The sequence below is a fragment of the Oenanthe melanoleuca genome, chromosome Z (assembly GCF_029582105.1).
Source record: "Oenanthe melanoleuca isolate GR-GAL-2019-014 chromosome Z, OMel1.0, whole genome shotgun sequence".
In the NCBI taxonomy this organism is placed as follows: Eukaryota; Metazoa; Chordata; class Aves; order Passeriformes; family Muscicapidae; genus Oenanthe; species Oenanthe melanoleuca.
In genome coordinates, this window is record NC_079362.1 from 54,396,081 (window position 1) to 54,423,233 (window position 27,153).

Here is a 27,153-nt window from a genome sequence, read left to right on the forward strand (position 1 = left end):
CTGATTCCCAACCAAACATACCTACCAGCTCCAGTGGCTGAACAGCTTCTAATCTAAAGAAAAGTTTTCTTTCCCCATCAATATGTTTATCATTTTTCAACAAAAAGTTTAATCTTTAGGAATTTTAGTAAAAACAATTGGCAATTGCCACTCATATGAACATCAGTTTAATAATTAAGATATAATACAACAGGAACAGTATGCTGAAAAGGGCTCATAGATTCACCATAATCTTCAGAAAAGTGATTGTACTTTTCTTAATAAATTTGCTTATTCTCCACAAAACAGCAATCTGAGTAACTGCTTAGCAAAAAATAAATGAAGAAAAAATGCCTAATGTAGCCTTTCAGATTAATTTTTCAACAGCAATATAGAGTTTTATGTTGAAGGAATATTTAAAAGTCCTAGACATCTGCTTGAAGGCAGTGAAAAAAATGGGATTGAAACAACTGTAATTAAGAAGGCAACAGAGGGAGGGGCAAGAGAAGAGATGAGGACAAAGCAGATAAAAAAATGTCAATGTATTTTCACTGGCAAGGAAAACCTAGAGCTTGAAGTCAGGCAGAGTGTGCATGACTACAGCAGGATGCTTTGCCTTCAAAGAATCATCTGAGAACAAGAAAACAAGCTAGTCTATGAGAGTAGATCAGTATTTGTGCTAAAGCCATTGAAACATTAAGAAAACTTATTACCACGTTGGTAAGCAAATGCTTCTAGGATATACACACCAAACTAACTGATGAGGTTTCCAAGTTCACTGAAGCAACAATAGGTGTGCAATACATGCAATACTAGAATCACTCAGAATGTCCTGTGTTTCTGTTGGTTTGTGGAAAGGAAAACCAAGTGATTATGATAGGAAGAAATCTTAAAAGTTTGATGCTTGCCCAACCAAAGCAGCTGTACTGGGTCTCATTTTCATGTTCTTCTGGTAGGCTATGCTTATCCTTGGATAGTGACAAGTACTTTCTCAAAAGATCTGCTGTGATTACTCTTCCTTCAAACAGCTAGCCATGGCTATCTCTTCCCAAAACATATATTTCTCTTATTGTGTTTGGGGGTCCAAATCTTTTCTTTATGTCAAATATGAAAATTTTCTGCTTAATACATACAGAAGTTCTTAAACTGAACTGCAATTCCTCATCTGAAGAAAAATCACACTTGTACAGGTTCCTGCACTCATCAACCAGGGCAGTAGCAAGACCAACAAGTAATGTAGAAAGGATGCTCAGAGGATCTGTTCCATCAGTTTGAGAAACAGAGATTATTGCTTTCCTTGGAATAAGGTCTAGTTCCTTTCCACAGAAGTAGACCAGAAAAGAAACTCATGTATGGCACATAAAGCTTTAGCAAATATTTCAACTTTTGCATTCCAGTAGAAAATGTATTTTTCTTTTCCCACTAGCTTTACTTTAAGGCTGCAAATTTTTAAATAATAGTAACTTGATGTACTACATAGTAGAAAAGTGAAAGTGAATGTAGCCTAAAAGACAAAAATATATCTGAAGACTACTAGCAGTTTTTTCTAGGAGATCTAAATACACAAAAAACACTAAATTGTTTACTTCTTTAAATTCTATTATGAAAAACTGTAACAGAATAACAGTTTTTAAAAAAGCAAAACCAAACAAATTAGTAATAAGAAAACATTAACAATGTAAATGGTAATAGGCTTTAATCTCTCTCCTTTTCTTAATCAGTTAAAAGAAAATTTCCAGATATCATTACTCTTGTGCTTTTACATTATACCAGATTGCTACAGAACATTTTTTGGTAAAATTGTTTTAAATAACAGCAGTAGTGAGTACTGAGTCAAGTTTTAGCGAGCAGAAATAAAATACATTTAAGTAGCTGCACTAGCTGAAGAGTCACCACTGGTCATACTTACTTTCGAAAGGTGATGTTCAGATGAAAATCCCAAGCCATAGACTGTATTCGCCCTGCTGTCTGCCCACTGGCCAAACTTCTGGGATGTTTTAGTAAATGTCATGTTTGGGGTGATGGTGCTGTTTATTATTGCCTGAAAAAGGTAATAATTGTTAAAAATGAGCTTAGTCGTTTTGTTTGTTTGTTTGTTTTTTGTTTGTTTGTTTTTAAGACAACTCATAATTGAAAATGCCAATATTGTAGGCAATTTACTGAGTATACTGAATGAGACACACACTGGAAAGTAGGAAAGAGTTTTGTAATTCAAATACACCTAAAATTGCAAAGGCATATTTTTGCATACATGGTGTAAAAGGAGGAAAAGCTGGAGAGGAGAGTAGGCATCAATTTGCAGTAGCAAACAGACCTTTAAAGTTTCTGCATATAAGGACTATCAAAGTCTTTTGCCTCACACTTGTATTTCTTTGTCCCCTAAGGCAGTGCCTCTCAAGTTGCCTGCTGATCTGCCCTCCCCCCAACCCTGCTGATTATGAGATTCTCACTGAAAAACACTCAGTAAGACAAAGGAGCACATTTTCTTTTTAAATTTCTGTTCTACAAGAGTCTGCTTTCTTTACACACATACAAGCAAGGTTAATAACAGCAGGGTCATATACCAACTGCAGGATAATTTTTCTTCTCTGGTTCCTGTTCTTACATCTACAGGATGCAAGAATATCATCCTCCAGCATGTAACTTCTGATAATACAAACACAAAATGCAATTACTAGGTGATATGGGTGGTTCTGCTAAAAGCAATGGAAGTTTCACTGTGGATTTCAACAGCATTTCCATCACAATAAAGAGTACATATGTGAAGCACAAACTGTACAAATGTGAAGCATGTAACAATATTTGCTCAGGATGGTGACTGAGAAACTTCAACATCACAGGCACCAAGTATTGCTCTCCTAAGACCAAGATCCTCTAGAAGTCAAAATCAGTCCATACTACTTGAATTATATGGATTTCTGAAGGGATATTGAAATAAGAAGTTTTTTAAAGGAGTTTACTTTGCACTCATTGCTTTTGCTGACAGATTTGGGTACCACAGCTACCATCAAATTAAAATTTTCTAGGAATTCTACAGGGCAAGCCTGAAAAAATTAAAGCTGAGGGCCCAGCCAAGCTCACAAACAGTACCCATGTTCATATGGTGATTCTCTGATGAAGCAGTAGAGAGGAGTATTGCAAGAAAGTGCAAAAAAATACATTGTATTGCAACATGTAGAAAGCCTAGCAAAGATATTGCAGCACAGATAAATTTAAAAAAACTTTTTCTTGGTGACTTTGGCAGCCTCACTATACTCACATTAATGAAGATGAGCAAATTTGAGCATAGCCAATTCTTTCTGATAATCTTTGTATCCAAATACAAATTTTGCCTACCACTGGAAAATTCTGGAATGCCTGAAAGCTTACATTTGAGCCAAGAAGCCTCATCAGATCAAAGACAGGATTTACTGTGTGACCAGAAAACAGAGAACCATCTCCAGCATTGTCTGAAAGTCATCCCTCAGATTTTCATATAGAAGCTACTCAGTGAAGACACTGGTACATGAAACATTATTCTCCTTTCTTTAGGCATAAAGTTTGAAGCTCAAATAAAGCCATCAGACTTCTTGCACAATAACCTCCAACTGGACATCAGCTGTCTATATCTTGCAGGACAAAAGAGAGAATGTGAGACAGGACTTCTCTTAAAAGATGTGCTCTAGAACCCTTTTTTACTTGTATGCTTCTTGTCTTCTTTTGTACTGTTAGTCGTTGGAAGTCCACTTTTGAAATAACCAGGTGGAAGCCCAGAACAGAAAATTAAATATCCTGGGGACTGTGTAGAATAGATTTTTCCTCCCAACTCGAGCTCTAGCTATGTTTTCTAGTCTGCTTAAGCCCAGGCTCATCCATTGCTTGATTAACTGAAACTTGCATCACATATTTGAGAGCGTGAGTATTATGTCATGGACGTGGTCATGGTCAATTCAGAAGAAGACTCCAATGCAAGAGAGCTAAGACCTCCAAGTAAAACACAAGTTGAAAGCCTTCACAGCTGTCATTTGCTGCCAGTGACAGCAACTTAGCTGGTTGCAGCTTAACCCAGTCAAAAACCTTGGAAAAACACTTCTGCTGACCACATGACAGGCTGCAGCACAGAGAACCTGAACTGAGTGCCTGGTCCAGAACAGGATAGCTTTTTTGACAGCAGTCTGCATTTAGTCTGGATTACATTAATTGTCAAATTGCTTTCTTGCAACAGAGAAAGGTAGGAAGAAAACTTTCTTAAAATAATAAAGCCCTTTCACTGAATTTATCAATTGTACAAGGAAATCAAGGTTTTCCATGCTCTCTAAATTAACAGCCTCAGTATGCTAGGTCTCTCACATGCAAAACTATTATTTAAAAGTGTAATGCTAGAGCATCCCAGAAATACAGTCCAGTGTCAGCTACATCTGGAAACAACTAGATACCAAACCTTTGCATATTTAGCTTTAAAAATATTTTTTTTTTTAATAAAAATTTATAATTAAGCCTGTATTGTCCATTCAAATGGGTGCTGCTTTAACTGCTCTCCTCTAATCAAGATTTCACTGCATAGTTATCAGCATAACAAGTGTCAAATACTTCATCAACTTTTAAGAATGTTGTTTCCATAAATGAACAAGAAGATCTTAAAAACAGAACAGAGTCAATCTGACAGGAAGACATTTAGAATTATAAAATAGCTTTCATGTTTCCCTTTCATATTACTTTAGAGATGAGAAAATAGGGCATGTGTCTGAGCTGTTCATTTTACCGACTGCAAACCCAACAGCTGCAAGATATACAGTAGTGGTCAAGTACAATTTTATCTTGTGCTAAAACTAATGGAATGATAATTTAAGGCACAGAACTTTCCAGCTTTTTCAAAGGAAAATCACTCAACACTTGTGGGTACAGGTCTTACTTAAAATGTTTATTGAGCATTTAAAGGATTGTCACTTTAAAGTGAGACAGTAATTAAAACTAGATCATCTGCAGTAACACTGATGGGAGACTTGACTGAGTAATAATATGCAAGGTTCATGGAACCTGCACATTGGAAAACCACTTTTTTCCAGAGCCATCTCTTGTTCTACATGACTAGGAAATTTTGTTTTCCTACCTTGTATCTGTGGGAAAAAAAAATCAGAGAGTTAACTAGTGCAGCAAGAACCACATTATTCTTGGTCTCCTTCCTTTTCTCAGAGATGGCGAGAGAAAATGGAAAAGACCGTGGGACTCAGAATAATCCTAACATCTGCCTGTATTGTTACTGGAGAAAAAAATGGAAGCTTTGTTCCATCACCCAGGAGAAAGAAGTACTAAAACACATTTTTCTGAAATGAGTATATAATTAATGAGAAATGAAAGCCTTAGCAACAACTGCTCAATGCTGTCATGCCATACTACATAAGAAATCTAATTTTTCAGGCTTTGTCTTGATTCTGGGACTGATAGGAGAAAAAAGTCGCAGAAAAGATATTTACTCAAGAGGTCAGAGAAACCATATTGAAGTTCTATCAGATTACTTGTATCAAGATTTCTCTGCCATGGGCAACAGGGCTCCAAATATTGTGCATGACTATAAAATATGTAGCCTGTACACTGAACACCTAATGGTCCTAGAACATTTTTTTAGTCAAAGATAGAGGGACATGCCTCATATCTGGTGCAGGATATTTCAAGACGAGACTGTAGCTTCAGAAAACATTACACAAAATGCATTAAAAGTAAGCAGAAGTTGTGTCTATAGGATCTGTCTTGGCTAAATCAAACTCAAATAAGGAAAAAAACCCTTTCTTTCAAAATTAACAGACACTATAAGCAAACTCAGGTTGGAAGCTGCAAAGCACAATAAGGGAGTGAAGATCATATCTTTAAATGCCCTTTTGTTTTCCAAAATAAATATTTAATGACTCTCAGATAATCAGTATAGAAGTTAAATTTTATCCAGGAATAATTCTGAAATTCATCAACCTAAAGAGAGAGAAGGGTGTGGGACATAAATAGGATTACCACTCAAATCTAAAGTGTATGTCTCTCCAACACTCCTTACTGCAGTCTAGGTGAATATACATGTGAGCTGCCTTTACTTACTTGCTCACTGCTCAGCACATCAGTCTCTCCACCATACAAACCCAAATAATGCTGTAAACCTCACCAGCACACATATATACAATAAAATCTAGCTGGATTTATTCCCTCTGAGGGAGGGGCAAGACCTTCAAAACCAGTAGGGTTGGTCAAGTGGTTTTGACCAGTGGCAAAGTGTTTTGTCAGCAGCATTACTGACATGCAGCTATATGCCATACAGCAAAGACTCTCTCTGGGTGCACTCAAAAATATTTTTTATTTATATTTAACTCTTCGCACATAAATTATTGTATATAAACAGACATGCTAAAAAAATGATGGGGTTTTAAGTAAGAATAAAAGTCTGGGAATTATGCTGGAAACTCACTTAAAATTCTTCCATGTGTCCCTCTGCTATTCACCTGCATATGTTTCAGAGCAGTGTTGTGAATGCCTGAAAAAATTGGACTCTCTTAACCATGACTGCAATTCTAGATCTTCATCTAAGACTTGGATGAAAACATTATTAGGATGGCACTCGTCCCACAGAGTAAATAAAAGTGATGAACTGCATTATCAATATATCTTGCCATTAGTACTGGATGTAAAGGGAATGCTGCAGCAGACAAAAGAACAACTAAATATGTGAATAACTATTTGACAATTTAATTCTGTAAGCACTCAGCAGGACTTGCAGCATCAGGATGAAGGCAGAGGAGCCCCAGTGAATGTCAGAATAAGGTTTTTGTATATTCTCCAGATAGTTGAACTACATTTTATAGCTGGTAGTATTGATTTCATACATCATCTAATTCCAATCCCAGTGTCTTTATTCATAAAAACTGACTCAAAATGTATTTTAGTTATTTGACAGAACTAATTGGATCATTTGAAGGAAAAAAACAAAGACTTAAAGCTGGAAAATATCTGTTAGGTTCTGATACCAGTCTCAGCCACATGAAGCAGAGATTTTTGACTATGGCATCAATTTCTATATACTTCTTTGTGATAGAAAATCTCCTTTTACATTTAAAATAGCAACATTTTGGGTATTTAAAAAAAATGCAGGGTAATAATTTTCAGCTTTCAATAAGTAGTCATAAAATCTCTGTGAATAGCACCATGCTTTTAACAGAATACTTCATTTCCAATCATTGTGAATGGATAGATTTCCAAAGCTTCAAATTGAAAGTCTTCGGAAAGGATTGGACTTTTGATTACAGTCTGTATATCTTTAATGCGCTTAGTTTAGAGTTTTCTGCTACACTATCTGTAAAGTTACTGTTATGGTAGCTCTGTGGGTAGAAACAGTCAAGGATTTTCTGCACATCAAATTAATTTCTTGGACAACATGTTTTACAACAGCAGCAGCTCAGCACAATATCCTCTGTAGTTAAAACAGAAAAAACAAAACAAAACCAAACAAACAAAAAATCACAAAAAAACCCCACTAAAACCAAACCGAGTCTAGATAAAAGCTTACCAATTATTAGGCAGGCTTTATTAGGAGGCAATCCTTGTATTCTCTACAGCAAAAATTGGAAGATTACATAACAAAGGATTTACTAAGCGATTATGGCCACTGAACAGATGTCCTTCATAATGCTGAAGTTAATTATATTGATAAATGACTGAGTACAGAAATGAAAACAAGTTGCTGTAACCCCATTCGTACTTTTTGTACAATTTTCTGTCTTTTTAGCCTTCTCACATAGCATTAACCAAGGAACAGGTCATCAATTCAGCAATAGTTATTGAAGTCAGGGCAACCATATGGAAAACAGGATTTATGAATAAACACTTAAAACATATAATGAGGCAATGCTACTATTTTAAAACATCAGTAATCTGTTGGTCAGACAATGATACAAACATCTGAGAAGAAACACGAAGGATATAAAATGAAAATAGTAACAAAAATGTTTCAGACACCTAGGTTTTCTGAAATAAAATTTACCTTTGAGCCATCCAAACTGATTATCCTGTAGACATTTCTTGTGCTGTCATAGAAGTAGGACACAGTAACAGCATGCTTGCTGGTGGGAACCCAGTTCTTCTTAGTGTTTGGGTCAATCTGGAAGACATGAGCTCGGGTGCTGAAGATGGGTTGTTCCCTGAAGGACAGAGAGAAGAAGTCATGAGTCTAATTTGTACATACTACCATTGCACACAAGTTGAGCCCATTTGGATGTACACAAGTTACTCTGCATGGTAAACCTTGCCTGATGACTTCTGTATGAGTTGCTGCATAGAGCAGGTAAGTTTTTTAATACATATATGCAAGTAAAATGCAAGTCTTCTAAGGCAAAAATCAGCATCCAGTTGTGGAGTCAGATACACAGATATCTCTAACAGATTCAGCACCATCCCGTCATCTCCCCAGCTCTTCGCTGCCCATCTATCCCGTTAAACTAAACAGCATGAATGTATGTGTAACTTCTCTCATTACACTGCAGAATGTGCATAACTTCAAGTCCACTTCTTCTCCAAAATCTTCTAATACTCTGATTATTTGCATCAATTTTATGCCACAATCTGGAACTGAACTGGCTGATTCAATGCAATTACTCTAAAACTAACATTAATTAAGGCCAGGAACATGTGTTGTGAATCCCTCATTCTTTGGAGCTTTACACCTTAAGGTCAACAACAACAACAATAAATAATATATAAAATACATTTTTAATCATAAATTGCTCAGCAAATAAAATTATACAAGGCAAAAAAACCCTTATTATAATTTAGAATTCACAATTTTTTCCCCATGACAACTACCAGGGCACACAGCACGGCACAGTAATCTAAAAACATTTTAATATCACTAAGATGGTGATACAATACCTTCTACCAGAGAGTGACTGCATCAGTGGACAAGGGGAGAGCTGTGGATGTCAGCTATCTGTACTTCTGTAAAGGTCTTGACACAGTCCCCTACAATAGATTTCTCTTTAGATTGCAAGAGATGGATTCAATGAAAGGACAGTTTAGTGGATAAGAAACTAGTTGGACCATCACATCTAGAGGGCAGTGATTAATGGCTCAGAGTCCCAATGGACACCAGTTTCAGTATGTTCACCAATGACACAGAGAATGAGACCGAGTGCACCCTCAGCAAGCTTGCACTTGACCCCAAGCTGAGCGATTGACACAGCTGAAGGATGGGATGCCATCCAGAGGGATGTTAAAAAGCCCTAGAAGAGAGCCCATGGAATTCTCATGAGGTTTAACAAGACCAAGTGCAAGGTGCTGCACCAGGGTCAGAGCACCCTGGTACCAGCACAGGCTGGGGATGGACAGATCAGAGCAGCCCTGCCCACAAGGACTTGGGGGTGCTGGTGGGTGAGAGGCTGGACATGCCCCAGCCATGGGCACTGCCAGCCCAGAGAGCCAAACGTGTGCTGGGTGCATCCAGAGCAGAGTGGGCAGCAGGGCAGGGAGGGGATTCTGCCCCTCTGCTCTGCTCTGCTGAGACCCCACCTGCAGTGCTGCACCCAGCTCTGGGGTCCCAGCACAGGAACGACATGGACCTGCTGGAGAGAGGCCAGAGGAGGCCACCAAGATGATCAGAAGGATGGAGCACCTCTCCTATCAGGAAAGGCTGAGAAAGTTGTAATGTTCTGGAGAAGAGAAGGCTCTGAGGAGACTTTATAGCAGCCTCTCAGTACCTAACAAGGGGCTACAAGAGGGATGGTAGAGGTACTTTTTTATCAGGGCATGCAGTGATGGGGCAAGGGGTGATGGCTTCATACTGAAAGAGGGCAGATTTACATAAGACATTAGGAGGAAATTCTTCACCATGAGGATGGAAGAGATTTCTAGAGAAGATGTGGCTGTCCAATCCCTGGAAGCATTCAGGGCTAGGCTGGAGCAACCTGGTCTAGTAGAATTGTCCTGGCCCATGCAGGCAGGTTGGAGCTAGATTATCTTTAATGTCCCTTCCAATTCAAACTATTCTATGGTACTCTAGCTGTCAGTTTAAATTAAGCTACATTTTAATGACAAATTGATTGCTGTATTCTTTAAGGAACACTGCCATCAAGTTCCAAATACATTAAGTACCAGGACTTTATGTTGAATTTAACTTTTTAGGTATTTTGACTCTCATTTTCAGGGTGTGATAAAACATACCCTTTGACCTGCCTTTGTTTTCTTTTCAGTGGTATGTTTTTAACACTTTTTTTCCTAAAATAAAAGAAAGTGCGAAAAACTCACAGAATTTTGGGTACTTATAGTCAAAGGGGTTTACTTTGGCCTCACTAAAAAGCAGTACACATGTGAACTCTCTGAAATATCTCTATTGCTTGGCAGGAAGAGCAACTTTCAGTAGTAGAATTGTATTCCTCAGCTGGGAGTCAAGATTCCTTGAAGCTCACTGGCTGACAGACATGGTGTTCTCCTATGCTGGGTGTTGGATGAAATGACAGAAGTATGCAGAACAGATCAGAAACAGCAAAACAGTTTCAGTGAAAGATAAAGAAGGAACGTAGGTCAAGGGGATCAATGCACATGCTAGTTCTCCACAGAAATGCACCCTCAGCACCAATTCATTTTTCCTTGTAAATCACCAAGCTATAGGAGACTGCATAAATGTTTTCCTGCTCCAAATCCCTTGTGCACAAATGTTACGCAAAGGTGACTGCCTTTTATAGACCTTTTGTTTAATAAAACAAACTAATTATTTTTGCTCTTTTAATTATCTACAATTATGTCTTCAATCACACTTAAACTTTAGTTGTCTTCAATATTATATCTATTTTATAATTTATCTCACAGTTAAGCATATGCCAATATTAAGGGATGTGCAATAACATAGTGCACCAGCTCTTCAACCCTGGAAAATTAAAGAGTCCATCAAAAAATATGGAAACAATCTTAGAAGCCTGACAATTGTTTTGATGAATATTGACATTGAAAGGAAACTATAAAGGCTCTGACCATGTTAATGAAAGGCCAAAGAAGAACTGACTCCAAGGTGTTTAATGAACATTTGACCAGCACTGATGCTCAGTTGATTCCTAGTACAGTATATCACATAACTGGGACTTGCAATACAACACAGGTTAAAATTTTAATATGTAAAAGGTAGGTGAGTACTATATGGCTAAAGTGAGTGTCAGTGAAAGTCAACTGTTCAGCCCTGAGATACTGCTCTCCAGCACTGTCATGACAAAAATCTTCCACAGCCCCACCCAAATATCCTCAATTTGTTTATGGTGTGGCCTGCACGTTCCTGCTGATCGCTCAGCAGTGCTGCTCAAGACAAACCAGAGCAGGGCAGAGCGTGGGTCTGGCATAGGCAGCACAGTCAGGTATGGAACAGTATAAATGAGGCCTACTTACACTTCCTTAATCACTTCCGATAAAACTAGAGTTATAGTCTTTTCTTCCCACGTTTTAAGTACAGCTCTACTGAATGACAAGCTGTCTTCACTTTGTGGAAAAGCCATAGCTCCCTTTGTTAAACGAGTTGGACAAATTATGATTTTGCCAGATTACTGGGGTAATTAGGATTTTTTTCTGACAAAGACACTAAATTTCAGAAGACTCTAGAATCGGACCACTGTTTTGGCACTTCACAATGAACATTTATAAAGGTTATTTCTGCAAGCTAATGCAAGTTATGCACTATATATCTACAGGATTAAATGTGTTATAGAACCAGTCTGTGATGTACCACTGAAGTCCTTCAAAGCTGCTGTACAATTACATCATCTGTACTTTTCTGTAGCAACATACTATATAGAGCTATTTAAATTTTAGATTTCCTAAAACATCTGTGAACAATCAACACATGATGTATAAAACATATAAAAATATTTGTAACTTCAGGCAATACATTTTACATTAAAGTTTTGGTCTTCGATTATCCCCATAAGGACACAATGCCCTCCCCATCTGAAGTTTCAATCCATCAATCCAGATGAAACAATATTAGTTATAGCAATATTAATTAAATAGGAAGATAGTTTCCTCTTTGCTTTTCTAGGTGAAATACATTTTTAAAAAATTATAATATATATTTCTATATATGGAAAAATAAGTCCACTATTTTTCACAGGATCACAGAATTAGTTGAGTTGGAACGGATCCTCAAGGATCATTGAGTTCAATTGTTAGCCCTACACAGCACCATCCTCTTATTTTGATCCATATGGAGTTAAGAAAGGAAGAACAGCTTTAAAGAAGACGAATCAATCCTATAAAAAAACCAAACCGCCCTACTGGTTTCTTACTCTTCCCTCTCTTCTCCTTTCAGCTTTCTCTTCTTCTTCTTTCATTATCAGAAGGTATTCAGTATTCATTAAAGACATAAATAGGAACTGAGACAAGAACTCCTCACTAATTACAAAGCAAAGTTATTCATTTTTCCAGAAATATACTGACGCTGAACAAAAAGAAAACAAACCAACAAAAATGCCATAGTAACAGAGTTTGACTATTAAAAATGCCCGCTCAGGCAAGGCAAAAACATTAAGGCTCATATCCTGCTGTTCTTAATTGCCTTAGGCTGCAACATTACAGTGGTCAAACAAAGATTAACAAGAAGGAAGTGCCAAGTCCTCCTGGACCGGAGAAGAAATGTGATGAGTAAAGCAGCACAAGAATTATCACTTTAGCAGGCAGAGTCAAACAGGCTTTTCCACCAATATAGAAATTCATTCATTGACACGTGATCAGGCCTAAGCTAAGTTTAGCAGATAAACCTGCTTATAACAGTTGAATGAATAATTTCCAACCACTCTTTCCATTTTGACATCTTAACACAGCCTTTACCAAAAAAAAAAAAAAGCTTAAGTTAGTGCAGCAGGTTAGAAAGTACTTTCCTTTGCTAATCCATAATTAGTATATGCTTATTTTAAAAAAATAAGTATCTATTCTTCAACATCTGGTATTTCTACAGCACTAGTGGTGAAGACCTCTTTTTGCCTATTTCTTCCCTCATACTATTGTTTACCATTACTCCAAAATTATCTTGAATGCCATAAGACCTGTAATTTCTCAAGGCTGGTTCCATTGTCTTAGTAACTCTGAAAACAATAAGGCCACTGAAAAGAAGTATGAACCTCTACAACATTACATGATGTCTTACTTGCCTTCCCTTATGGAGTGTTAATGATGCTAAGAAACATATTAAAAATTAGATTCAACACTAATTTCCTCCTCCATACTGGCTAAATTGACAATGTTTCAGCAGAGAAGTTGCTGCACTATGTAGGATGAGGTAATGAACTTCTCTGTGCAGACAGAAGATGAGGCCAAGATTGCAGATGAAGACAAGAGAGATGTGGGTGATAACTCTTAAGCAACAGCTGAAGCAAAGAGCTGCCCAGGCACAAACAGACAGCAGACACAGAAACAGGCTAACACTGTGTGTCTGTGGCCCATGGAGGAGCTGAGTTTTCAAAAAAAAAAAAAAAGGAACCACCATAGGAACTGCCTGCCACCTGGAAGTTCTAAATTTCTCAGCAGAGGTATTTTCCCCAATCAGTAAGATGAAAAGGGAATGAATAAGCATGTGTGATGGGGTGTTCTTACTCAGATCAATTTTGATAGTGAAAATTCCATGACTTCCATGTCAATGCTTATTTCTCCAAAGTGGATCTTACAAACTTCAGTGCATTATCCAGACTTCCTGGCTTTAGTGCACATGGAGTCTACATACAAGACTGCTTTCAAAACAAGACCAACAAATTGTGCTTTGGAGACTTTTTTTTTCTTATTGCAAACAGAGCAAGATTTTATCCATCAGGTTTCATACAAGGAGTTTCAGAGGAAAATGATGCCACATGCAGACAAAGACAGGACAATATCCCTGTGCTCAAAATGGGAGTGCAACCATACTCCAAGCTGGTTGGAGTGGTGGAGGCTGGACAAAAGCTGTGCTAAGCTCATGCCAGTACAGCCAGGGCACAGCAGTCCCTGCTACACGACAGACGGCATGCTCAGCACAGAGTCTCTGGCAGTCCTGAGGACTGCAAAGTCCTGCAGGAGGCACCACGTGTTTGCAGGTGGTCATTTTGCATACACTGAATTCTGAGCCTCTGTAATAGCTGTCATCAAAGGAAATTTCTAGCCAGGTCAGACAACATAAACACTGCACATGGTATTTCAGGCATTTGCTGATTATCCTGAGATTTAGGATAGGACAAAGATCTTTTTACTTTCACCAAATGTCAGCATACTAATCCCACAGCTTTTTCCTGGTGTCCTGCTAGTCTTAAAAATATTCTCCCCTAGCTTGTTTCTGAAGCTGTAGCAAGCTTTTGTTACTCTAAGCAGCTTGAGAAGAGATTCCTGAAAAGAAATTAGGAGAGTGATTAAAAATGCAGCTCTAGTCAAAACTAATTCATAAACTACAGCATCCAAGCAGTCAGTGCTGTTCAAGAAGTCTGAGTCAATAAGCTCTGCAAACAGTTCAAAGCAACAGGAAACCACAGGATTTTCCGTGTTCATAAAAATGCTTTAAGGTCTGATAAAAATTGTATACATTTGGGAGAATCTACTGCGTAACACTGGCTTTCATTGTATGGAGACTGCCCTGAAATGTAATCTCTTTCTGGACAGGAAGTAACTGAGAATACCATCTTGAAGTTAAAATTATATATAAAGTTGAACAAACACACTCAGTGGCCTTGCCTAATGCCTACAACTTCAGATTTTGCTCTTTGTCTTACACACAACTTTCATGTACAATATGCATATATAATAATAACTTTCATATCTCAAAACAATCTTTGAGTAGTAAAAAAGGGGAAGTTGGAATCAAGTAACCAAATCAAAATCTCTCCCATACCACCAATGATTTATCTAGCCCTACACCTACATTCTTAGACCTGTTTTGCATTACATTTTGAGTTTGAATCAGGTTTATTTGAAGTCAGCAAATGTTTAGAAAGTGGCTACAAGAAAGCTTGTTTTCTGTATACAGTTACCAGTTAACACATATGTCTGCCTATTTATCTACAAAGTTCAAAATATAAACTTTCAGACTGTGCTCTGTAGCTATGTAACATTGCACATGCAGTGTTTTCAAGCTTTGCTCAAAGTCGCTTCGTTTCCATTTCAGAATCAGTTTTTAGTATTAGATTTTTAAGCACTTAGGAGTTAGCATAACATCTGAAGTAATACCTGCCATTTTTCAGGATTTGAAGGGAGAAAAATTATCTAGAAAATTTCACTAAACCTGTTAAGTCAAGTAAAAATACATTTACCGTAGCCAGACGCATAATAACATACTGTCCATTACATTTTCAAGGGCCTGAAGTTTAAACCAATTTGCTACAGCTTGAAGTAGGATATTGCACAGTACTAAGAGAGACACAAGGTACAGGAAGTCAGTAGAAAATAATTTAGTGATTACCAGAAATCTGTTATCTTTGAAATGTTAGTGTCTCTATAAAGACTAGTGAAAATCTGTGAGTATTTGGACAACAGAGGGAAAAGTTGCACTTTATTTGCATACCTTGGCACCCCACACTTTTGAAAAGAAAAAAAAATACCAAATAAAAAACCCAAACCAAAACAAACAAAAACCTTGCAACATTTTACTGTGAGCTAAAACGTATATATAAAACATGTATGTATATACTGCTAGATGCAGAGAATATAATTTTATACAAACCAAGTTAAATTTGATGTCTATGAGCAGACAGAACTCTACTTAAGTCAGCAATTATGGATTTTCATTAGCAGAAAAACTGTTCATTGTGATTATTGCATCAATTAATAGAAGTTTCAGATTACATATCAAACAAGTCAGGAAAGTCCATAACTTCAAATATTTCTGAAATAAATTCTTTTTGGAAATATTTTAGCACATCCACTAAAGTGGGGGGCATCTTCAGAAGGGTATCAGAGCCATGGTGTATGGACAAAAGCACAAGTCATATGAGGAGCAGCTGAGTCAGCTGGGGGGATACAACCTGAAGAAAAAAAGAGGCTGAGGGGAGATCTTTTCACTGTCTACCACTGTCTCCAAGGAGGTTGTAGCCAGGCGGGGTCATTCTCTTCTCCTAGGTAAAAAGCAATGGGATGAGAGGAAATGTAGGGAGATTTAGAGTATGTGTTAAGGAAAAAATATTTATGGTAAGTGTTATCCAGCTGGGTGCCCACAGTAGAGGTGGAGTCATCATTCCTGGAAGTGTTCAAAAAGCATTTGGATATGGCACTTGAGGACATGCGACCATGGTGCTGGCTCTAGGTTCATTGTTGGCTTTGGTGATCTTACAGGTCTTTTCCAACCTTAACAATTATACAATTCACAGGTATGCAATCCTATAAAATAGTCTGTTTTGGGGAACAAATGGATGACTCTATGTATGCTAATCTCAACCAAATGTTCAGGGAAGCCCATACATGGTACCTTCCAGAGAAGGAAAGGAAAGGAAAGAGATAGGGGAGTTTCCTACTAGTAGGCACTGTAAAACAACACTTAAAATGTATTGCCATCACATGAAACCCAAAGAGTTAGGATTACCACACTTTGCAAAATAAAACTCCTGCTATTAGAAAAACATGAAGACAAACAAGAAAGTTTACCTAACCTCATTCCTCTTCTGTCTGAGCTTCCCATTTGTAAGGGACTCGTGAAGCATCTAATAGAAGAGTAAAGAGCTTTTCCCACAGCACTGATGTACATTCAGCTGTAGGATAGCACAGGCATCACAGTCTCACAAATTTAGAAACATCAACAGCATGGAGGGTGGCAAAGTTGCAGAGCTGAGGACAAATCAGCACCCAGTACTTAAAATTAAGGCTTATATAGTAGAGCAAAGAAAAATCCTAATAAAACTCACATTTTTTGGTATAATGACAGTGAATATAGAGTTGTTTATACTAAAGATTAATAAAGCTATCTGTAGGTTATGTATAGGGCAGTCTTAAACTGATTTTTTTTTAAAGAAGAAAAATTAACACTGGATTTGCTTTCACTTCTGCAATTCTCTGTGTTTGTTTTAAATGCCTGCTCTCCAATGTCCCTATACGCTCTTACCACATGCTAAGGTTTTCTTTTTTTTTGTCCTTCCACACAACCTGAAAAGTTCATTTTCATAGCAGGAATCAAGTGAGAGGTCTGGGAAACAAACCAGGTAACAAAAAGTATATTATCAAGTACCCAGAGGTTACACTTCAGTTTAGTAACTTATTCCAGGGATATAGGTATCTTCAGAATTTTTCTAGATACCCTTGTCCACTTACTTGCACAATTTAGAAGAATAAGCACTTAGGTATCTCTAAATAAATTATTATCTTAAATTTGTTTTAATTACAATTGAATAGAACTAACCATTAGCTTTTAATGACTTCAGAGCAGCTAAGCTATGTTAGGTTGAATTTTAGAACAGATACTTATCTGTAGTGAAAATACTAAGAAATCATGATAGTAAAATACTGCATTTTTTTCTTCAATTTTGCTCTGTTTGAAAATTCTTGTCAGGAGACAAGTTCTTATATTTTTAGAACTAGACAATTAATTTTAAGAGGTACAGCTTTTTTACACATCTAGTCACTAAAAATATTTATCAGAAGTAAACAAAACAACCCTACTTAATGTCAGGTTCTATGAACAAAGAATCCTGAAACGACAATGTAATGAGACATTTCTGCAAGAAGTCTAGATATTAACATTCCTGCAACAGCCCTTACAGGCAGTAAGCTCAGCTATGCTGCATCCGGAATTAGAAATAAGCAGGCAATTAATGGTCTAAAAATATTTGTTTCTGTCCATTCTAAAGCAAGGAAATCCAACTTAGGTACTCTTGCAATACAAGCAGAAAGGAGAAGAAAACAGAAAGGAAGAAATATCGCTATTCATGCTTGTTAGTAGAATAAGTTTAGAAAGGCCCAAAAGCAATTCACAATCCTTCCTGTTAGTTCCTCTAGTTCCTTGATACTCTCTGTACAAAGACAATTTCTCCTTTGGAATCTTTATCTAAAATCTCCTTGCAATGAAGTTCTGACAGTCAGACTACTCTTACAGAACTCATGTAAATATTTAAAAGGGAGAATATTAAGTAGTTTAACTGCTTAGCTTGAATTTCTACTGTTAGTTCACACAGTATTTTAATACAAAGTCATGTGACAATTAAGTTATAGTTTCCTGCAACACAGTTTTCTTGAGGTTAAATGAATAGATATTTTCTAGACATGATCCTCAGGAACAATATCTATAGTCTTCAGAATCATTACAAGAGCTACAATTTTAGGCGGAGTAAAAAAAACAGAAGGAAAAAAAATAAAGAAACCCCTTACATCAGCATCATAAACACAGCTCTCCAAACAATAGAAGCAGAGAGAACAAGAGCACAAAGTTGCTTTTGGACCCAGAGACACTGGTAGTGAGGCAGGAGCTCATGTACTGCTTTACAAGCAGGCCCAGCAGCACTCTCATTTCCAGGTGCATAGAGAAAGATGAGGAAAATGAGGAGAAAGGCTCTACATGGGACATAATTTTCAACCTCTGCCATCTCCAGAATGCAAGCCTATTCATGACCTGCATTCCTTTTAACATTTCACAAACACCCTCAAATTAATTTATGGATTCTTTAAGATTTAAAATTCAGTTGTTTCCTTTGCAAAACAATTTTCAGTTTTATGCAACTCACAATGAAACAAGTTGAGAATTAAGCTAAACAGCACGGGGCCACTTAGGTGCTCTTGCTGAAGCACAGATAGGTAGAAACAAACCTTGCAAGGTTTTGATGTTAGTCATAGTGGTTGGTGGGATTTAAGGGTAATAAGACAACAGTGGTAGAAATGCCACCCACAGCAGCAGATTCAGAAAATTGGCAGACTGAAACTCCTCACTCTGTTCTGACATGAAAGCATAAGACTGACCATAAATCAACATTCTCTGTTCTAAAGATCAATTTAGTGGCAGCAATAGAATCATTCAGCAGCACTGACAAGGGTCACCATGCACAGGTAGTGCAGAATGACAAAAGTGAGAATAGAGGGATGGCACTAGGACATGAAGCTATGTAGATCACTGAAATAATAAGAGTGGCAATCCCACGTCATCTTACATTCCATAAAATACAGCAGAGTTCAAGAAACAATGTAAACATGGTATCTTCTGATTTGACATTCAGTGTGATTTTGCATGCTCCATCAAGTCTCATCAATGCCTACGACAAGAATTTCTGTTCTGATGCCTGTATTTCACAGCTATGGAGCAAAGTGGCAAAGCTGGAGCTTTTGACAATAGACTGACGAGAATTCTGGAATCTAAAAAGTAATAGAAGAAATACAAAAGCATAGAATCAAGTTATTGTGTGTTTCCATTGAGATAAACAGCAATTATAATGTAAACAGTGATACTATTTAAAAATTAGTCTAACTGCTGTTTTTCCAATCATCTTTGACTTTGAGAGACAACACTAAAATAGTACTAGTCATAATTTTGTTATTATTAAGACCAGATATCATGGCAATTTGTTAACAGAAGAAAAACCAAGGAATGCATATCTTCCTTGTTTATTACTCTACATTTGGAATTTGTCTCAAAGATATGTCTGTACTAAAATGAGGTTTCCTCATTTGGTACCACAGTCTTTAGCAAATTCTCTTTGCTTCTTAATAGCTTTAATTCAACCAGTTAGAAGTGTAGAAGCAATAAGGTATTGGTTCTAAACTTCTATTTTGCTTCCCTGCAGAACTTCATATAGAAACAGTCACACCTCCTTACCACTTCTCACCTAATCAACCACATCCACTCCATCTTTTTCCACTCCAGGTTATTAATTTTGACATGCTTTCTCCATGTAAAAAATTTTTCTTTTAGTGAGCCTGGCACTTTTCATGTCATTAATTTCCAGCTTAAAACCCATAAACAACATATATGACATTAAGAATTTGTCAGTTAACAGTCAGTTTAAAGAGCTTTTGCACATAACCCTCAAAAATAAACATCCTGAAATAGGTGTGTTGCACTAGCACAACCACATGTTGACTGCAGACACCTCAAAGCTGAACTCACTCATTCTTCCATCAGCACCAGTGGAACTATCAGAACTTACACAAGGATGGGCTGAATAGACACACATTTCATCACCAGCACCTGATCTTCAAACAACTTGCAATCCCAACCAGAGTGCTACAGTTGCACGCTAAGTTTCAAATGACAAAAAAATAATCACTGGTCCCCATCAAAAGACGAGAATTGATCATTTTATTTGTATCAAGGAAGTGAATTAGACTCCTAGAAAGGTAAGCAAATTAATTTTATATTCATAAATAACCAATCAGTTTGAATCACCCATTGAGGACTACAGGAACTATAAAAACTTTAATTCACTTTGAGCATATTATTACCATGCCAGCAAGTTACTCCTTTCTGAGAACTTACAGCCAAGTAAACACCATTGAATTTTGGATGCAGTAATTGAACATATAATGATCTTAACTGGGAGTTCCAGGTCTGTTTCTCTTATTGTTCACAGCACACTTACACCAAACATTCTCCAAACACCCAAATAGGTATCCTGACAGGTAATACAGTTTGCTCATTGGATCACTGAAGATACTCCTAAGATGGCTCCAAATCCTGTCTTTCCCATGACATGGCAACCTCCCACTGTAGTGAGATTAAAAATTAATTTTTAAATACACTAGTAGGAACACATATTGTGCATGCAGGAAAGAGTGCTCTGCACAGCCCACTACAGCAGCTGACAAGGGAAAAGTTAGGCAGGTCTGCATAGTAAGCATCAGTCAAGAAATTGTGCCAAGTGCTGTGCCATGGAGATGAACCCCAACAGGCAGAGAAGGACAGCCACACCTGCACTAGCTGTTCATTCCATTGATAATCAGCTTATGAGGGGAACAATATTGTCTACTCGACTTCAGCAAGGCTTTCCACATCATTGCCCACAACATCCTCATACAAAAACTCAGGGATGTGGACTGAATGAGTGGACAGTGAGGCTGATTGAGAACTGGCCTAATGGCAGATCCCAGAGGGTCCAAATTAGTGGCAAAGTTGGAGGCCTGTCCCTAGTGGTCCCCCAAGTTTCAATACTGGGCCTTGAACTGCTTAACTTGTTCATCCTTGACTTGTAAAAAGGGGCAGATTTCTCCTCAGCAAATTCAATTATGATACTATGCTGGGAGGAGTGACTGACATTTCTGAGTGCTCTACAACCCTTCAAAAGGACCTCAACATGATGGAAATATGAGCAGAGAGCCATCTGAAATTCAGCAAAGGCAAGGGCAGGGTCCTGCACCTGGGGAGGAACAAGCCCAGGCACCAGCACAGCCTGGGGCTGACCTGCTGGGGAGCAGCTCTGCAGAGAAGGACCTGGGGGTCCTGCTGGACAACAAGCTGCCCATGAGCCAGCAGCGTGTCCTGGTGGCCAAGAAATCCAATGGGATCCTGGGGGACATTGGGAGGAGCATTGCCAGCAGGTGAAGGGAGGTGATCCTGCCCCTGCACTCAGCTCTGTGAGGCCTCACCTGGAGTGCTGTGTCCAGTTCTGGGCTCCTCAGGACAGGAGAGACATGGAGCTCCTGGGGTGGGGCAGCAGAGATGATGAGGGGTCTGGAGCATCTCTCTTATGAGGAAAGGCTGAGGGAGCTGGGCTGTCCAACATCAAGAAGAAAAAACTGAGAGAGGAACAGATCTAAGCTTTGGAAGGAAATGTGCCAGGACAATGGACCAGTGGTGGACCATCTTCTCAGTGGTACTGAGCAATAGTACAAGAGGCAATGGGCAGACACTGATGCACAGGAAATTCCACCTGAACATAAGGAAGAACTTTGTAACTGTGCAGGTGACCATGCACTGGAACAGATTGCCCAGAGAGGTTGTGCAGTCTCCCTCACTGGAGATATTCAAAAACTGTCCGGACACAATCCTGTGAAATGTGCTCTGGGATGACACTGCTTGAGCAGGGAGGTTGGGCAATGTGACCCACTGTGGTCCCTTCCTATTTTACACATTCTGTGAAGAGGACAGTTCCAGAAACACAAAACAGCATCAGTACTACCCTCAGGTAGTGCTACTGAAATAATGTAAAGAAACATTTCCTCATTGACAGCTCATGCACTTTGATTGTGCTGATGGAGGCTGGTAAAGCCAAAGTATTATGTGCTGTACTGTGATGTGTGTACTGTAATAGCAATCACTTTGCAAACAACACTTCGAAATTTAGCTTATACCTCTGAAAAGCACTTATGACAACCTTAGTTCTAGCCCCAGTATAGCAGCTGGGTGTCAGGGCCTAACTCAGACAAAAATAACTTTAAAAATTCAGGTCTCAGAGCACTGCTTAGCATTTTGACAAAATGAGAAAAAAAAAAAAAAAATGGGTACCATACAGCTGGTGCAGAAGTTTTGACTCAAATTGCCTACCTTAGAGGCCTATATTTACCACCTCAATAAAAATATCAGCATGCTACTACAGTTAAGAAGCACCTAATCAAAGACCAAGAACCAGTGTTTGTTAAGAGCTAGTTATTTCAGCATGACCTTTTTTCTGTGAACAATTTTCCTCACATGGTACCTGAATGAACTCATAGGGTTCCATGCCTTCAAAACCTATGTGTGAAACAAGAACTAGAAAGGCCTCCCTCACCTCCACCTGTACATAAATATCAGAACAGATATTAAATGTAAGAAACCAAGCTGTTTCTGTATCCATTAAATAAACCAAGCAGGTTCATTAGTTACTTACAGAATGCTTGCATTGCAAAGTCAGTTTTAAAGAAAGCTGAAATGTGAAAACATTTTATAGATGCATGGTAAACATGGTCAAGTCTTCCCAAACTAGAGCACCTAGGTGCTCCCATGATTATGTCCAAAAGAGGCTTAACTGAAGAATCAAATACTAGTCCATGTAGCAAGAACTGCCATTTTCCACTCAGAGCAGATTTTCTGTTTATAAACAGACTGGTTAATATAGTAAATAGAATGCCATGAGCAGGAAGTACACATACCATAGTCAATTGTAAAAATTTTTCCAGTGTTGCAAGCAAATGAAGAGTAAGAGTTCTTCAGGAAAACAAAGAGCATACATATAAGAAAAAATTATCTAGGGTTCCCTGAATAAGCAAGTCTTGGGTTTTACAAAAACATTAGCCAGTGGCAGAAGTACCAAGACAAGAAGATAAACACGATGATGGAGCAGAAGGAAACCTTTACAAGATCTAGATGTGGATTCTATCTGTAAAGGCTGACTTAGTACTTGAGGAATACCATGTCCATCTCTGAGCACTCAACAGCAGAAGTTTTCTTTAAATGTTGGATTTGCTGTTGTTACTAAAGAAGAGAAGGACTCTTTAAATATATTTTAAGGCCAAATGAAATTGTTCTTTGTAAGAAAAATTAGGGAAGAAGCAGATTGTATTTATTTGTCTAAAACTTCACTCCAGACTAATATTAATTCTCCAGTTCTGCTAACAATAAAAGTGGCATATTAAAAAGGACCCTATAATATTCTTCATCATTTCAACCCAGTAACAGAACTGTTCTAACTTTTGTTGCAGTCTGATTTTAAAAGCTATAATCAATGTGGACAAAAGAGGAAGTTTTGCTGTTTTGGTGTTGGTTTTTGTTTTTTTTTTAAAATTTCTATGTCACATTTAAGCTCACCAAATACATAATTCTCAGTAAAAAATACTTCAGATCTCAAGTAGCCCATTAAGATCTATTGTAAGACATGTGGGCAGCATTTACATTCAGATATGAGGTTATCCTAGGGAATCTAGTATTCAGTTTTCATTTCACAAAATAGACCATTATTTAATCATATACTTTAGCACCTGTGTGTTTTTAATGAAAACTTCCCAAATATTCTTTGAGTTCTACTATCATGTGTAGCAAGACATACTATCTGAGCTGTGCAGTACTTCTGAGAACCATGAGTACCCAAGACTCAAATCAGCAGGATACCATCTATTCCCAAGCACTGCTAATTGTTTCCTGGTAAAATCAGTTCCTCTGTATGTCTAGATGTAAAAACTGAACTTACACTTGAAAATTGAAAGAGCACTTGGAAATCAGTATCCAGAAGCATCACATACAGTCAGTGAAAAACCCAAGTAGTGCAAAAGCAGAGGTTAAAGCCAATCAATCAAATATCTGCTTAGTACCCCAGTTTACTGCATACAGTCATTTGACAAGAGATATGCAGCACATATTATTACATTTGCTTATTTTTGTTAGCATGAAAAGTATGCTAAGATACCTGCCATGGCTGTATACTCCACAGTAAGTCATACTGGAGAAAACACTGTTTTCTCCAGTATGACATAGTACATTCTTTCAGAATTTTGTACAAGCCAGGGCTAGATGAACAGGCCTAAGAAGTAGGCCTAAGAATTGTGAGAGTATGTGTCAAAGATAATTAATTTTACTAACACTTCACTGTAAAGTGTTGATCATTTAAAGCTTTTTCTTCAGTTTTCAAAACTCAGGGAAGATCTTATCATATGTGCCATTACAAGAAGAGCTTCAAGATTAATTATGGATCCAAGACTACAGCATACTATTTACACAATAGGTAATTCAAAAGCACATTAAAACACCAAATTCTACACCCAGCAATATGACCCATTATGGTTTGGGCTTAGCAAATTTGCTTGTTTGGGTTTGGCTGTAGTGTTGTTTTGTTCTACTAAAAATATACTATTCAGTGGGGAAAAAAATACAATTTCTCAATAAGCTGAGATTCAACCTAGTGGACAGTCACAAAAAATCTTTCCAGACCTGAGCTTCAAAATGGAGGAGCAAAGCTCAGCACAGGTAGGTCTGAGTTCAGACCTTTTTAAACTTGCCACAGGATAAACAGACACTGCTGTAGTAAAAAGTAGGTCTATCCCACCTGTAATGGCCCTTCCCTTGTGCACACCCCTGTATTTGCAGTTAGCTAGGTTACAGCACTGACATAGCTCACTGCACAAACATTGGTGCTGTAGGAGGTAAGCGGAAGAAGCACTGCTTGCCTTCTACGGCTCCCACTGTTTGGTGGCAAGATCTGTGAAAATTTAATGATCAGGATGTTGGCAAAGAGCACAACCACAAACATCAACAAAACTGTGCCTCTGAATCATCTGCATGTATGTGAAGGAAGAAGAAAAACCTGAGCATTTTAAGTTCTCCCATCCCATTCCAGAAAATGAGTGATGCAGTCTGCTTAAGTTAGCTAACTTGGTAACTTTAACTAAAAAAAAGTGAAATTGTGACTAGTTACTGGAAATGTCAATATATGCTTGTATCTGGCAAGCCAACATCATCTACTGCATGTTTAAACAGTAGCTTCCTAGACTAACTTTTTAAGGATGACCAGCATTCACCACTACTTGCCATCAAAGATGCATATCAGAGTGCAGTCTGTTGCCAGAAGCATGATTATGATGCAGTTCCAGAAGATCAATATAGTATTGAAACACAGTTCCATTACTTCACCAAATGGAGTAATGCCACTACCAGGACTCTGGGTAGATAAAACAGAGCTCAACATTGAATAGTGCAAGGACCAGGCAGAATAAACCCACAGCTCCCTCTAGCCTCTTCTCCTCTCTAATATTTCTGTCCTGGACACAATACTAATTTTGGTGGATCTCACACGGCTGAGCCTTGAGAAATATAAAAAGCTTGAAACAGAATGGTGAGAAGAAGTCTACTATCGAAACTGGATATAAAAGCAGATTTTTCATAATGCAGTACTTTCACACCCATTACACCTACCTTTATGACTAAATATATCTGAAAAAGCCTTGCAGGGAGAACAGCACAAAACCCTGAACCGGAAAGGATGCTCTTCTAATTTTTTTTTTTTTTTTCCAGAAAGCTTTCACCTAAGTAGGGCTTTTAAATAGGGCATTTAAATACATGTTTCATGGTATCTTTAAAAAATAAGTGGACTGTGTTTTTTCCACTTTAAATAATACTTTTGTTTCTTTGTTTACCGTCACAGTTAACTGTTACTAACCACATACATGGGGAAGCCTGATAGTCTTCTCCAGTGTCAAAACTGTCTCATATACAAAGCACACATTGGCAAAGCACAGGCACATATACTCGTGCAAGGTCAGTTTCAGACCTAGTCGCAGCCTGGCTGGGTATGAACACACCACACTGGTTTCCTTCCTAAGCACCTCTTAACTTTTAGCTTCTGGATTAGCAGAGACCTTGGTCCTTGGTAATTACTTTAGGCTCAACAGCTTCCAAATTACAGACATCTAAAGGAGAAGAAAAAGTTCTAGTCAGGTTGAAGGATCTGCATTGTTTTTATGGTCTGGAATACTTTGGAAAACCGTATCTTCAACCAAAACAACCTATACTAATGAGAAACTACCAGTAAATTGGTGTTACAGCCTAGATAATGCTCTTCTCTGAAGTACACTAGTGCATAGACACAGATTTGAAAGGCAATGATTTAAAGGATGATTAACTAAAAGCTTTAAATCAAACTACAGTTTTTTTATGAGACAATCATAAAGAATAAATGTTTTACAACAAAATTTCCCATAAAGTGATATCTAAATTCAACTTAAAACTTTCACTTACTAGCAGGCAGAAATACTCTGCTCATCTCAAGCTAAGTGTCAGGGCCCTCCCTGATTAGAAGCGCTGACCTGTTACAGAATTGCAAGCCATTGCATTCTCTGTGGCTCCAAGACTCTGTATTTCCTTAGATAATGGCTTAACATCTACTTGAGTCCTGCAAAGATAATAGTAACTGTGATAGAGCAAGCACTGTTTTGGAAAAACAAATCACAAGAACACGCACACAAAGAACACACACATATCGATGTTTGCCTTGAGACACTGAGAATAAAAATAATCTCCACATGATGAATCGGAAGGATTCATGTGCATTTTTAAGAAGCAGGATTTTTCCTAAAGGGTTGGCCTATAAAATCTTAACAATGCATGGAAGTACCTTAAAAGATCAATTACAATCTTAATTCATGACAAATTCTTTCACTAGATCAGCAATCACCCCCTCATGAGGCTCAGGACACATTTATGTTTTGCCAGGCCAGAAGATCTGGTTCAGATTTCTCGTGCTTGTTTTGAAGTCATAAAGTGATTGTGACAGAATATAACTTAAGTATTGTAGAAGTCTACACATAATGTTCTCTGAAAAGTAGTTTATTAACCATTTCAGGCTGACTTCCATGCAGTCTGTA

At 37.8% G+C, this 27,153-nt stretch overlaps 1 protein-coding gene across 1 annotated transcript in view; it reads right to left on the bottom strand.

Annotated features, from left to right (window-relative positions):
* The window catches only part of HOMER1 (homer scaffold protein 1), an 86,253-nt gene that overhangs the window by 54,844 nt on the left and 4,256 nt on the right, over nt 1-27,153 (bottom strand). The window contains exons 2-3 of the mRNA XM_056514738.1: nt 7,976-8,132; nt 1,889-2,020 (exon numbers count right to left, since the gene is read on the bottom strand). Coding sequence (XP_056370713.1) covers nt 1,889-2,020; nt 7,976-8,132 — 289 coding nt within the window. The remainder of the gene's footprint in view (nt 1-1,888; nt 2,021-7,975; nt 8,133-27,153) is intronic.